This window comes from Dichotomopilus funicola (genome assembly GCF_033296635.1).
Source record: "Dichotomopilus funicola strain CBS 141.50 unplaced genomic scaffold C8A04scaffold_32, whole genome shotgun sequence".
Taxonomy (NCBI): domain Eukaryota; kingdom Fungi; phylum Ascomycota; class Sordariomycetes; order Sordariales; family Chaetomiaceae; genus Dichotomopilus; species Dichotomopilus funicola.
Genome location: NW_026944053.1, coordinates 15,902 through 30,312, shown reverse-complemented (window position 1 = coordinate 30,312; position 14,411 = coordinate 15,902). Strand labels below are relative to the sequence as shown.

The window sequence follows — 14,411 nt, the reverse complement described above, 5'->3', positions numbered from 1 at the left end:
TACATGCAAAGTAGGAAACAAGCAGCCGATGCAATGTACTCATGCTCAGAAGCGAGACTCAATATGTCGTTCCAGTTAAGAGTCGATTGTAACAACAGACCGCTGAAAACGAACCCCTGAGACAACCCCCTAAGAGGAATCCCCGAGACGGACCGGACCCGTACCGTATTCACTGCTGTATAATACACGCCTTTTACACGCCCCTTTCTTTATCCCGCCCATCTCCCGAGACGCCCGCCCGCCTAACCATAGACCTACTCGACACAAACTTCGGCCTGCCGGTGTTTTTACAATATGCCCTGCGATGTTTTGCTGCGGGTGATGGTGACTACCGGTTGCTGATATGCTGGATAGCAGCCAGCCATTTCTGCTCGTCCGATCTGTTCAATCAATTGTCAGTATTTTACATGCTTGTTTACATAACGCGGTACGTGTATCAAATGATGGGAGTTCGAATCAAGGCGGTCAACAAATCAGACGTACTTATCAAACTTGAGCAGCTTCCCCAGCACCGGCACCAGCTGCGCGCGCAACCGATTATCCTTTTGCTCCAGAAACTGCAGCAGAATGGTCTTGAGGTACATGGCGTCCTGGCTCGCCGCGGCTCCGTTGGCCACACTGCTCAGACTAGTCGACCGTGTGGAATCGATGGAACTGCGGCCACTGGGGTCTACTGCACTCGCTGCAGATGATGATGTTACTGCTGGAGATGCGAGCCGGGCTTGTAGGGTTTTGGACTCCTTGGCCAGCTTGTCATACCGCACGCGGTAATCGTCGAGAGCACGGCGTAACTCGGTGTTCTTCTTTTCCGTGTCGCGCACCTGCTGCTCAGACCCGTCGAGGGTGGACCGCAGGTTGGATACCGTGGTGCGCATCTCGACGACCTCTGCTTCCGCGCGCTCTTCGTGAGCTTCGAGGGCCTCGCGCCGGCGCCGCCACTCGCTGGCTTGATGCTCCAGTTCGTCGCGTTCGGCAACGAGTGTCTTTGTTTCCCGCTCGAGATCGCGCACACGCTGGCGCAGGTCTTCGGTCTCGCGGGTCTTGCGCCGGGCGAGGGCGGCGGATTCGTCCTCGAGGCGGTCGCGGTCTTCGACGGCGGCGTCCAGACGGGCGCGCATCTCGCGGACTTTACCGTCGGCGCGCTCGTCAACGTCGGCCAGCAAGCGGCGCATGGTCTCGGCTTCGCGGGTGCGCTCGCTGAGCATCTTGCGGGCCTCGGCCAGCTCGTCGTCGAGGCTCTCGCACTGGGACTGGCTCTCGCGGAGTTGGAGGCTGACTTCGGCTGTTTGGTCGCGCATGCTGCCGAGGAGGTTCTGCGCGTTGCTGTACTGGCTGGTTTTGAGTTGGACTTCTTCGCGCAGGGCTTCTTGTTCGGTGGTGCGGCGGGCGACTTCTTCTTCGAGGGCGCGGAGGCGGGGGCGGAGTTGGGCGGCGTCGTCTTGGATGCGCTGGAGTTCGCGGGTGGCTTTCTCCTCGCGCGCGGAGATTTCGATTTTCTCGGCTTCGGAGCGGCGGAGATCGCGGCCGGCGACGCGTTTCTCGTCTTCCAGGCGTAGGCGGGCGTTGGTTTCGGCGGTGACTTTGTCGTGGAGGGTCTTGATCTCGCCCTCGCGGTCGGTCGCTAGACGCTGCGACCGGGTGAGTTCGGCTTTGGTGTCCTTCTCGCGCTTTTCGAGCGCCCGCAGTTCGTTGTTCTTTGCCGCCAGCTCCTCCCGCGCCGTCTTGAGCGCCGCCGCGTCCTGCCGGAGGGTTTTCAGCTCTGGCTGCGCCTTTTGCAGCACCTCCCGAAGCTCGGTCAGGTCCTTGTATCGGGTCTGCGCCAGCTGCTGGGCGGCAGCCAGGTCGGATTGCAGCGTGGTCGATTTCAGTTTGAGGCTGTCGAATTCCTCCTGGAGCGCCGTGTTGCCCCGGGTGGCGGCGGCAGCGGAGGCGGCGGCGGAGGTGGCAGACGTCTCCACCTCCTTCTCCAGCTCGGCGATGCGTTCTTGTAAGGCCTTCTTCTCGGCCAGCAGCGCCTTGATTTTCTCCTTGGCCTCGACGTGGTCCTGGCCGATGGCCATTAGGTTCTCCTGGAGGTTTTCAATCTCCTCCCGCAGGTCCTCCTCCGTCTTGCGCTGCCGGGACAGCTTCTCGATCCGCTCATCCTTGGTGGCCAGCTCTTCTTGCAGGCGGGTTAGCTCGGCTTGGAGGGCTTTGTTTGAGGTGCTTTCGGCTGGGGAGGGCGGGGCCAAGTCGGCGGTGGAGGCTTCGCTGGGTGTCGGTTCGGCGGCGGCGGCGGCGGCAGGGGCACCACCACCACCACCGCCCTTCTTCTTCTTCCTGTTCTTCTTCTTGCCACCTCCCGCGGGTGGAGGTGCAAGGGTAGCCTCGGGTTTCGGCCCAGCGGTTGGCACGGGGATAGTGAGGGTCGGAGGTGGAGCTGGCGCGGGTGTTGTTTGAATCTTCTTGGTGAGCTCGGCAATCTTGGACTCGTCCGCCGCCTTGGCCTTCTTGAGAGTTTCGATCTCCGACCCGAGCGTCTTGATCTTTTGGTCTAACGTCGACTTGGCCTTGCTAGCCTCCTCCAGCTCCGTCTCGAGCTCCTTGTTCCGAGACTGCGACGCCGTGAGCTGGGCAACCTTGTCCTTCACCCCGTCAGCGCCGTCGGCCTTTGCCTTCTCCACTTGAGCCTCGACGTCCTTGAGCTTCGACTGTGCTTTGTCGAGGCGGTCGGTGAGCGTGGCGATCTCGGTGTTTCTCGCCTCGAGCTGGGTTTCGATCGCGGCCTTGACGGCAACGGCGTCCTTGGTCTCGCTGAGCTCCCGCGCCGTGTTCTCAAGCGTTTCGACTAGACCTGCGCTGTGCTCCTTTGCGAGGGAGAGCTCGTCTTTCAGGGTGTGGACTTCGGCTTGGAGCTTCTCGACCTCCTCCGACTTCTTTTGGACCTCGGCCTGTAGTTGAGGGATCTCGTCGTCGTACGAGAAGAAGTCTTCCCCCTTTTCGCCTTCGGCGGACTCTTCCTTCCTTGATTTGGTTTCCGGGGGCGCATCCGGGACATCCTTCTCGTCAGCGGGCTTGGATGGATCATCCTTGGCCACGGGAGAGGTAGCCTTCTCGGTTTGTGCAGCTTTTGATTTCAGAGCGGCGAGCTCTTCCTTGGCTGCTATCAGCTCCTTGTCGGCCTCGCTCGCCCTCTTCTTGAAGCTGTCCTTCTCTGCCGTCACGCGTTTCAGCTCCTCCATGACCATGTCGCCCTTGAGGTTGATCTGGTTCAGGTATTCGACCAGGGACTCGGGGTCTTTGATGGACGTCAGGGGGGTGTTTTCCCGGAGTGCTTTTTCAAACGGTTCGATGGATGTTGCTCGGCTGTGGGCAATGCGGTACGACCGGAGGAGTTCTTAAACAATTGAAGAATAGCATTAGTCTTGATTCCCCCAGAATACACACATACCCTACCCTGGCTGGAAAATAGAGAACAAACCTGGGTATGTCTTCTCCAGCTTGTCCAGCTTTCGCAGCCGAGCACGCACTTCTGGTGGCACCTCCGACATCGTGGACGTAGCAGTCGGGGCATCATTATTCTCCGTGTTGCCCTTGTTAGAGGCTTCTCCATTATCAGTTGTTGACGAGGAGTCGCCGGTGTTATTCGTAGCTGCTCCATTGCCTGACCCGGCATCACCCTTCCCTTCCTTTTCGGTCGACAACGGCGTAGCTACCCTCGACGGAGCAGCCGAGTCGTCCATATCGTCAATCACAAAGGCAGCTTCGAATACAGCAGGGTCCGGGTTGACCCCCTCGCCATTCGCGTTCGGATCCTGCGTCAACGAAGAAGATCTCAAGTCTTCGCTGGGTTTCTTGCTCGGCCGTGGACGTCGAGCTGGTGATTGTGTTCCGCCCGCGGTGCTCGAGGACCGTGAGCGACGGGGCCCAGCAGCAGCCCCTTGTGTGGAGGCGAGCGGCCGTTGCGCCTCGAGGCTGGCTCGTTGTTGTCGGGCTTGTTCCTCGGCGATGGTCCGGTCGATGGCGCCCTTGAGTCGCTGTTGTCATTGTCATTGTCAGTTACTGATGGTCACTGGCGTGAACATAAATTGATGAATCAAGAATTAATAAGTGCACAAAATACAAACCTGGAACATGATTGCCGATCCAGACAACCCACCACCAGCCAAAACGTGGTGGTCAAGTGGTCTCAGTCCGAGGTGGATGTGGATGCACGAAGCAAGTGGACCAGTGAATATCACAGCAGTGACTGCACCCCAGTGCGCTGCATTTGTTTGTCTGTGACAATGTCCAGGCGCTAGTTAGGTCCGTCCCTGAAAACGCAGAAGAGAAGGGAGAAGTTGACCTGGAGAAGCTAGAAAAATCAGGAAAATCAAAAGATGATTTCTCGGGCACAACCAAGGGTGAATCGGGAATGTCAATGTGAACGTAGCTTCTTCAGCAACACACTTCACATCTCCAGGGCACTCTCCAACGGTTCTGGAAAGTTGTCGTTTCGGCTTGCGCCGCAGCTTGGGATTGGCATTACGAGGAACCGACCCCCTGAACGCGCCCTGCCTGCCGCAGCTTGCGCAGGCAACGCAGGCAATGCCATGTGGGGTTACACGCAGCTGAGAACGAACCCCGATTGTGTAATATGTACGCGAAACTGCTCGATAGATATATATTTCAGCCCCTGACTGGTTGTTGACAAGCTACATTCCGTGCCGCAGTATTCGTAAGAATGGAGAAACCAGCGGTCTTCCATTTCCAATTCATATCCCATGTAGTGTATGGCTATCCTTTGAAACGAATCCAGATTTGAATTTAAATCACCATCCCTGAATCCCGTGACAAAGTTGCTTTGTTTGTCTTGTCTCTCCTTAGACCGCCTATAACGATATCCATGAGGTCACCGTGCACATGCTCCCGGCCTTCCCCAGCGCTTGAACATGCCCTTGTTTCTCGTGCTGGCAAAGCGGGAGGCGAGCTGCAACAAGCTCACACCGCACAACATCCAACTTCTACCCACTTGCCAGCCACTTTTTTGCTGGCAAGGCACATGATCTGTTATTTTTCCTTTTGTATTTAGTTTCCTATTCTCCCTTCTCACTCTCATTGCCGCGAACGGCGCACCCGTTTACTTTCCTTTTGATCTTTCGCAATCATGGTCTCCTTTTGGCCCTGGGGGGTAAGTTGCCAGCCCTGGATTTCCACAGACAACATGATTTCGGTTTCGCAAAGGATAGAATTAACTAACATTCTCCTCTACAGAAGGATGACGCCTCCCCGGCATCATTCGAGAAAGCCCTCTCTGCGCTCTCCGCGAAAATCACAACAACCCAGACCCGACTCGAGCAGGACCGCGCAAAATCAAGGAGGGTCAAAGTCCTCTCCACGCTGTACCTCGGTTTCGCATACCTAGTCTATGGCATCGTATTGGTCCTTGTAGTGGGATGGACGAAGATGGGACCCTGGGAATGGACCGGTCTCGCGGGCGGTCCTATCATGATCGCCGCGGTCCGCGCCGTCATCACCAGCTTCTTCGACTACCGCATCCAGCACTTCAATGCGCGCCTTAAGGAGTACCAAACCGAGCGCGCCAAGACGATCCAGAAGCTCAAGGACGCGACCAAGTACGATTCGACCCTCGAACTACTCGAGAAATACGGGGGCGCCGAGAACAAGCAGAAGAAGGGACAGCAAACAAGCGAGGAGGGGGGTGATGGGTCCTCACAAGAGAAGGACGGACGTCGCAAGGGGAAACACCAGGGCCTTCCACAGCGCACAAACATGCCGCCTCCTCCTACGGCCAACATCCAACGGTCTCCTGTCCCTGGTGCTGGTTCTGGTACCCCTCAGCCCCGGCCACAGAGCAGGCCCGGGACGCTCACTCAACAACGACCGCAACAACAACACCACCAACAACAGCCCGACCACGACACATCTTCCAGCTTTGCCCCAAATGCCTTCGAAGGACAAGGCCAAGGCCAAGTCACCCCCGCATTCATGCAATACCCGCCCGCAGCCATCGCACCCCCCACCGAATCCCACTGGTACGACCGCATCCTCGACACCCTCCTCGGCGAAGACGAGACCGCCGCCAAGAACCGCATCGTGTTACTCTGCTCGCAATGCCGCCTTGTTAACGGTCAGGCACCCCCCGGTACCAAGTCCCTAGCTGACCTCGGCCAGTGGAAGTGCATGGCTTGTGGTGCGGCCAATGGCGAGATGGATGAGGGGAGGAGGATTGTGCAGGAGGTTTTGGGGGGTGCAAAGCCTGGGGTGGAGGAGGTTGAAGGGAAATCTGAAGAAGAGGTTGGGGAAGAAGATCATGATGTGAGTCGGAGCTCTAGTGATCTTGTTGAGGTGGAGGTGGAACGGGATGTGCCTGAGAAGCAGGACTCAACCGATGAAGGGAAGGGGAACCTTCGGAAGCGAAAGGGGAAGGGTGGTGCCCGATGATTCCAGGGGATTCATCAAGGGCGTTAATTTTTTTTTCGTTTAGCCCGCTTGTCCCTAGCTTCTTGTGTTATTTAGCGACTTTGTTTTGTTCAACTGTGCGCACCGGTCTTTCTTTGCGTGTTTTCTTTGTGTTATACCGAGAGTCCCTTATACCCGGTTTTCTGAATCTGCCCGCCGCTTTCTAGTGTTCTCTTGACAAAGGGATGCCCTCCTATAGATCTGTACATATTCCACGCAATCCTTCTCGTCCACATGGACCGGCTTCCTACACCACTCGGTTTCAGACCTCTGCTTTTAAACATGAGGGTATGTAGTAGTGGCAACAGTCTTGGATACTTGGGGAAAGATATAAACTTTTAGCATGCGGTCCTAGGAAATGGAGAGAAGTAAGAGATATTTACAATATGCAGGCGAATGGTCAACGGATTCAAGATTGAACCAGCGAGGCTGCAGAGCCACTGCTGCATCACCGGGGACACGGGAGCCAATAATTCACAGCAGCACGCCCTAGGGCTCGGGTCGGCGGGCGGTTAGCCTAGACGAGAGCGCTTGAAAGCGAGATGCCAAGGCGCCGCGAGCAAGTGCTCAAGGCGAAAACACCAAGGATGTCGAGCAGCCTCAGGTACAAGGGCCCTTAGCGCCCTCCGGACAGATTCATGGGAGGCCGCAGCAAATAATACATATTGGGACCGTGTGGCTAACCTGGAGGCGCTCTTGTATTCAGAAATAGTCCTCCCATGAGCAATATAACTTGTTCACGCCTGCCAACCTCGAGTCTTGCGGCCAGTTGCGTTGCATCTTGTCGCGAACCTTTCGGCTTCACCAGTGACCGAATCTCTTAGTTAATTGCTCCATATACCTTCGCAGAAGACCCTCCCCTCACCTCCCTAGAGCGTGGTTCCGAACGATTCGTCACACGAATGTACCACGGTTTCTCAATGAACATTGGCCCATGGCCGCAAGTCAAGCCATGGTAAGAGAAGAATCGGTATAAAGCCCCAGCCGGCTTATTGTTGAAACAGGTTTTTTGATTAATTACCACACGGTAGTTACTAGATTTCTTTTTTTTTTAAAAAAAAATGTCCTAAACTCCAAGAGCGGAGCAGGATTTGAAGCTGAGGTAGTAGTATTCCGCAACCTCTTAACACATCAACGCTCATATCTTAACGACGGTAGTATGAGCTGAACACCTTCTAGAATTTACGACCTTCAACTGTGTTGTTCTCAACTCCGGCTTACTCTCCGAAACAAAGACTAAGGCCAATGCCGTTGTTCGCCAAACAACCATCTGATCCACCATTTTCATTTCTTTGAGTTGAACAACATTCACGTTTAATTACCTTCTCCAATTCCAGTCCCTCGAAGCCTTGTCATATTAAAAGGTGGCCTCCCAATTTCGAACCCCGGGTTAACCTTACACCAAGTAACACACGACAGATCTGAATAAGCCCTACTTGGTGTCTGTCACACTATCTAGAATCACAGAATACAGCCTTTCCACATGCCGCGCAAAAACAGCATTTATGGCGGTTCCGCCCGGGAAGATGACCGTCGTGATCGAGAGCGAGCGAGGGAGCAACTGCGAGATCTGGACCGTAATCGAGATGGCCGGCGTCGTAAGCCTATCGAGGAACACTCCTTTCGCGACCCTAGTTTACCTATTGCCGGTAGGGTTAGAAGAAGCAGGAGTACCTATTACAGCCAGTACGGTGTTAACGATTACTTTGTAGAGGAATTCGAAAGCAGTTGTCGGGTGGATACGCAGGATCCCACAGCGGCGAGCAGGGGCTCGTCATATTTTACCCCCCACGCGACAGATTCGTATTATTCAACACCGGCAAGGATGGGTACGACATATCATTACGGGGCCGGCAGTATTCACCTGGAGTGGTTCCCCCCGGAGTTGCTGCCCGGAGGGTTAAACAACCACCATCCTACAGCCAGCGGGCATCCAGCGGTCCCCAATCCCGTATATCACGACCCTATGATGAATACTGGGTATCCCACACATCAAGGCCCTGCGAATCCCGGGTATCCCACGTATCACGACCCTGGCATGAGTTACGGATACCCTCAGGAACCACCCCACACCACGAACACCCACTATGCCCAATCCCAGCCTGCAGGCCCCTCTGCAGCTGCGACTGGCGCGCCTTACATACCCACGGTACCGGCCCCTGACAAGTACGCCACACCAAAGGTAAAAAAGGAGAGCGGCCGCAGAGAACGATCCCGCCAGCGAGAGGAACATCCTAAGAAGCGTGACCCCAGCCGGGATCGTCGTCGTAGCCGTAGCCGGGAGAAGAAGAAGCCTGAGAGTAGCAAGGAGAAGAAGAAGCCTGAGAGCGCCAAAGAGAAGAAGCCTAAGCCTGAGAGCAGCTGGGGTGAGCGACATCCCGATCCTTACAAGCATAGCTATAGCGGCTACCCTCACGCAGCTGGCTGGTCTAGATATCATGAACCGGGCCGGGATCAATATGATCAATATCAGGATTGGGACCAGTTCGAAAGCCGCCGGCCGTGGACAAGGGGGCCGATCCCACGAAGTGACCCGGAGCGTTACGAGTACGTCGGTACGGAGGGTCCGGACGGCGAGATTATCGACTGACACTAGCCCTGGTGGTCCGTCGTTGTTGCTATCTGCTTAGAGAATTCATCGGCGGGATATTTTTGGAGCCTGCGTTTTGGGAGCCTGCCCCCTGGCTTTCCGGACGGTATCACTGCATCCCCATATACAACCCCAACCCTGGTACTTTACCCCTTATTTTCGCATCTTCCCCATCCTCTGCATTGTCCACACTTTCTGCAACAGGTATTCTCGGGAAACACGGCTTAGTTAGTGAGCTAGTGATTATTCAGAAAACAACAAAAATTTCTCAATCGCATTTTATCGCATTCTTGAGCGATTCAACAGTTGCCAGCACCAGAGAACTAGACAGCTGAAGTCGGAAGATGGATGTCAGGGAGGCTTATAGAAGGGTTAGGGTTGTGTATGCGGATGCCGTCCTGTGATACGGTCCCGAAAATCGAGGGGTAAGGTCGCAAATGCAGGCTTTTTCAAGACATGCTAAGCTGAAAAATCAAGGTAAGAAAACTGGCCTAGTACACTCTGAAATGTTCCGTTTGTCGGGGAGCTTCTGCAAACGGACGGTTGCGCATGCTTCGGGCCGCAACCCACCTAGTTGGGCCGCAGGTGGGCGAGAGAGACTGTGTAACAGTGAAAGGTAGGTTGAGAGCGCCCAGTTTCTAAATAGTAACATGATTATCATTCGTCAGCGCTGCCCCTCTTACTGTATTCTCATGCCGGTGCAGTTTCTGATTGCCAAGGTGTATGCGAGGTATCTCCTCTTTTGGACGGAACCACGTTGTCCTTGTCGGTTTGCAATGTGACCTCATCTCTGAGCCTGTGAGATGTGTTTGCGCCACATTTAGGGGGTCGCCCCGTCGCCATCTGGCATCATTTAGCCACAAAAAAAGGACTAGAGTGTAACATCCGAGACAAGTTTTGGGTAGGGTGCCCCGAACGAATCGTTGTTGGTTCGGAATTGTGGCCTATGGCGGCTGCGCCTTCCCGCCCGCGCGCCCTGTTTGGGCTCACCACGTGTCGAACAGTCTGCCCGAAGAAGCACGAGGGAAGGAGCAGGGCAAGACAGCCTCGGGTTTACCCGTCCAGATTCGGTCGAACTGATGAGGTCCCGCGATGCTGGGGAAGGAACCAGGCAGGGAATTCTGGGGCAGCAAGCAGCATGGAAGCAGGACCCTCCATCCCCTGCTGTCCTGCTGGTCTCCCAGGAAGGTAGGTACCTAGGTACCAAGGTGACAGCTCAGCCTGACGGGAGCTTTGCCCTGCTGCTTTGCATGTTGTTGTTGGCTTTGCTCTGCGGCCCAAACCGAAGCAGTCGTGGGATTTGTTTTTCCAATCTGCCACGCAGCTCACCATGATTGATGTTGGATTGTTTCAGCTAAGTCCGCGCAATCCATACGTACGACGACAACAAATGCGTTCCATTCTTATTTGGCGGGTTTCCCACCCGAAGTTGTTCGAGTCTGGTCCAGCCTGGACGAGCCGACATCCAAAACACGCGTGACAATGTTGTTCCTAGTGTATTTCATCTGTCTCATCACCCCGTGGGCCGTTCGCTCCCTGTTCCCCACACTAGGTGAACTGCCCCTCATGGCCGTCTTTGACTTTTTGTTTGCCATAACCTCCCTTCCGATGTTTGAGACTCTTTTCCTCATCCCCCAAGGCGTAGCAGCGGCGCTACAAGAGAAGATCCGACAACATGGACCCCCACGACGATCCGAGTACCACCACAACTACCACCGACTACGACTCCGGTGATAGCGTGAGTGTCGACTACGTCTACGAAGGCCAGCGAGTCATCGAAAGACCGCCCGTCAAGGGGAAGAGTCCAAGGAGAAAACGGTCGCCCAAGGCCAAGTCTCGTGGTGGTCCTACCAAGTGCATCTGCGGGGCCGGGGCCGGGGCCGGTCAAGGAGAAGACGACGCCGAGAGTACTGTGTTTGAGGAAGATTCGGATACCGAGGAGGAACGCACCAATTCTCCGAAACAGCCAAAAGCCAAGCACTCAGGTCCCTGTGCCGGTTCGGCTTGTAAGGCAAAGAGCCTACAACATGGCAAGGGCAAGAAGAAGGCCACGACGGCAACCACCACCACTGCCACCACCGCCGCTACCACTGAGACTCGGGCTCGACGTGCTCGGACACCATACATCGAGGATTACCCGGAAGAGCCCCGCCGACCCGCCATTCTCTTGAGGGAGCACACGATTTTGCGACGGGGGTCTACCTCGGACGTGAAACGTGTGCGTGACTCCGACGATGGCTCGTCGGTGGTATCTCGCAACAGGTCACCGATGGGGAAGAAAGCACAAGGCCGACTGGCCCACAGGCCTTCGATAGAGCCCGTCGGTAAGCCAACCAAGGCGACGGCCAAGCACCACAAACGGCATTCCGGTTTACGCGATCCCATCTCATCTTCCGGCTCAGAGATTCGCGGTCCCCAGTCGGACTCGGAAGACAGTCACCCAAGTCACCCAAGAGCCCGCCACATTCGGCAGAATACCGCGCCGGATGTGGCCTCTATCGTGAGCCGAAGCTCGGCGTGGACCGATCCGCCCCAGATCAAACCTTCTTCTTCGTGGCCCCTGCGTGCCGAATCACAGCTCCCCCCGAGAAGACTTGAACGCCGCAATCACGATTACGATTCGGAGGAAGAGCGTAAGGAGTATGATTACAATGAAAGTCGCTACGATGATGATGACGACGATGACGACGATATTACCAACAATGACCGCCATGACAATGTCGAGGATGACACGGGCAGCTTTGTCGATAACACACGTCACCACTGCCTGAGACAAATCAGAGCAGCACCGTCTTTCCACCACCGCGGCCGAGACAAGGACCACGAGCCGTCTCAGGACATGGAGCGCTGGACAGCACCGCCCTCCGAGTATGACTCCCGAATACCCGAGAGAGGCCCGCGCCTTCGTTACCGCTCCCGGTCCAGAGTAGCCCCCAGTCACGGTGACGCCAGCATGGCCACAATAGACCAGGGCTACCGCTCGGTCGCGACGTCCATGTGTGAGGTGTGGCGTGGCAAAGCCGACGACTGGGAGTCTCCCTACGTCTCGGTCAACGAGAGCGACTTCGAGTCCGACACCGAAAAGCGCCGAAGGTTTCCACGAATGGAAGACCTCCCTTCACGCCGGCCTTCTCCTCGTACCCTCCCACCTCGTGGCGACGCCAGAGACTTTGGCTTCCGCGCAAGAAACCATTCCCCCCCTGCTTACCGTCATCGCCCTCACTATAACAACCACTCCTCCGCATACACCGACGAGCCAGGTTTCGACGCGAGCCGCACCCTCCCCTGGGCGGCCTCCAAGCGCGACGGCATTATCTTCCTCGACGAACAACACCCCCTTCCTGCCCTGACCATGGAGCCAGCCCCCATGTGGGGTGACGACGACGAAGACGATTACGCCGACAGCGAGCACGAGGGTGACGCGCCCAATCCGCGACGTCTACCCCCTCCCCCGTCCTCGTTCTCCTCCTCGTCTCGAAGAGGGGCATCCCGGATGTCGAGGCTGGCGCTTCTCCCTGCTCCCCACCCACCAAGCACACAGTCCCGTGGTCCCGTCCTGCCCCCGGTATTCTCGGCGAGGGAAACTAGAGAGTTCCTTTCGCCGAAGCCGACGAGGGCGGTGCCGGCGCGGTTTGACTTTGATGCGTGGGGGTGTGGCTGGGGTTCGCGGAACGAGTTGGAGCTTGTCTTGCGGTGAGCGGGGGTTGATGTTTGGGCATGGTCTGGGTAATTATCTCCTGTCGAGTTCGAAGTGGGGATCGCATGGGCTGGAGTTTGTGGAGGTCCTTTGGTGTTCTTTCCCCTCCGATCTATCTTCTCGCTTGGTAACGGTCAGTGGGTTGCCTATTTGTGGTCATCAATTGCAGTTATGAGGAAATCTCTTTTTATGTTTCTGTTCATTTTGTTCGTTTGTTATTGGCGATGAAATCTTGTAATTGGCAGAGGCAAGGGGAAGCTTGACTTCGTTACGACCGGGTATGACGTATGACATGGTTAGAAAAATGATTTTACGATGAGACGACAGTTTATGACGCTGAAAGAGATAACTAATGAGGGGGCCGGGCTATCGGGAATATCCTTTAGGGCTGTTGAAGACTGGGGGAAATTGGTGTTGGAAGCATGTGGTTTATGGTCACACTCACGTTCATTACAGGCATTTCCTTGAGTGTTCATAGTTAGTTTATTAATAATTTATTATTAACGCTATTGCGTTAATTCCCATGAATAAACCTAGTGACCTTAGTTTTCAACGACGGCTTGTCTGAATTGGACTGGTAATAATTAGAAGTAGAGATTTCACCTGTCTCGGGCACATGCCCGACGGCCAGGTTCAAAAGCCTCTAAGATAACGCCATGGATGTCAAGGAACAGCCCGTGTTTGCACTACATGACCAGTTTTTTATACCAGTCTTTGATCCTACAGTCTATGCCGCTTAGCCTTCTTAGCTTGGAGTGTTTGGTCGGTGACGGTTATCAAGGCTCCGGAACTTGTCTGGGAAATCATTTGGAGGCTGATGGTGTCATTGCCTTTGCCTTCCGCTCTTTGACTACAGAGCTTGACTATAGAGTTTCTTTGACACCAATCTTCCACATGACTTGACACACCCGTGGTCGGGTGAAAATGAAAGGGCATACTGATTACCCGTGATAGTCATTAGTGGTCATTTGAGTATGATCAGTATTCTCCAAGGTCTGACAGGAAGAGGAAGTCTCGTGCCCCCATGAAAGAAGATAAGATCCAAGGAGCAATTCCAAGAGAGCCAGGGCTGTAGAAACAGGGGGTGGCCACTTCCAGTGTCGCCCAGAGGCGCTCTTTCCCAGTACCTGGAGCAGCCATCGGGAGTTAATTATTCATCGACCTCGTAACAAATGAGGTACTCATCACACACACATTCCCAACACATCTCACACCAAACCGTACGAAATGAGCGACCGTCGCCGACGACCTGCGGGATTTCCAAACTAGCGGCGCCGGCCTCCAGAGCGGGACAGGTCGCTCGAGCCTGCAGACCCCTCTTTATTTCTCAATGGAGATTCCCACAACAGCAGCAGCCCATCTGACGATGGCCGTCCATCAGATGCTAGGAACAGACAAACCGCCGCTGCCGCTGCTGCTGTCGCTCCTGCAAGCTCCATCCCTCCTCCCTCCGAAGCTTATCCTAGCCAAGATCGTCCAACCAGCACGGCGACTGAGGTATCTCCAGCAGACCGGCTCACTCGATGGGACCTCCTTGGGAACACCGTCCAGGCGCGGCAGAATCCACAAACGCCGGGCTTTCGACCCCAGTACCCTGCGGCATTGCCCATGGGTTCAGTTGGGGGCCGGTCAACTACTAGCGGGAACGGGGACGGGATTGGGAATGGGCATTATGAAACCGAC

At 55.5% G+C, this 14,411-nt stretch overlaps 4 protein-coding genes across 4 annotated transcripts; 3 read left to right on the top strand and 1 right to left on the bottom strand.

Moving 5' to 3' along the window:
• Positions 1-328: 328 nt before the first annotated feature.
• C8A04DRAFT_28711 (uncharacterized protein) lies at positions 329-4,115 on the bottom strand (the record flags this gene model as incomplete). The annotated part of the gene is made up of 4 exons (XM_062780755.1): positions 329-380; positions 484-3,376; positions 3,461-4,016; positions 4,107-4,115. The coding sequence occupies 4 exons, from the start codon at positions 4,113-4,115 to the stop codon at positions 329-331; spliced, it is 3,510 nt and encodes a 1,169-aa protein (XP_062636890.1).
• Positions 4,116-5,125: 1,010 nt separating this feature from the next.
• C8A04DRAFT_28710 (uncharacterized protein) lies at positions 5,126-6,423 on the top strand (the record flags this gene model as incomplete). Its single annotated transcript, XM_062780754.1, has 2 exons — positions 5,126-5,149; positions 5,233-6,423. 2 exons carry the CDS (start codon positions 5,126-5,128, stop codon positions 6,421-6,423), a joined length of 1,215 nt encoding a protein of 404 aa, XP_062636889.1.
• A 1,843-nt stretch (positions 6,424-8,266) lies between these two features.
• On the top strand, positions 8,267-9,031 carry C8A04DRAFT_28709 (uncharacterized protein; the record flags this gene model as incomplete). Its single annotated transcript, XM_062780753.1, has 1 exon — positions 8,267-9,031. One exon carries the CDS (start codon positions 8,267-8,269, stop codon positions 9,029-9,031), a length of 765 nt encoding a protein of 254 aa, XP_062636888.1.
• Positions 9,032-10,706: 1,675 nt separating this feature from the next.
• C8A04DRAFT_12252 (uncharacterized protein) lies at positions 10,707-12,728 on the top strand (the record flags this gene model as incomplete). Its single annotated transcript, XM_062777275.1, has 3 exons — positions 10,707-11,671; positions 11,771-12,502; positions 12,566-12,728. The coding sequence occupies 3 exons, from the start codon at positions 10,707-10,709 to the stop codon at positions 12,726-12,728; spliced, it is 1,860 nt and encodes a 619-aa protein (XP_062636887.1).
• Positions 12,729-14,411: the final 1,683 nt, after the last annotated feature.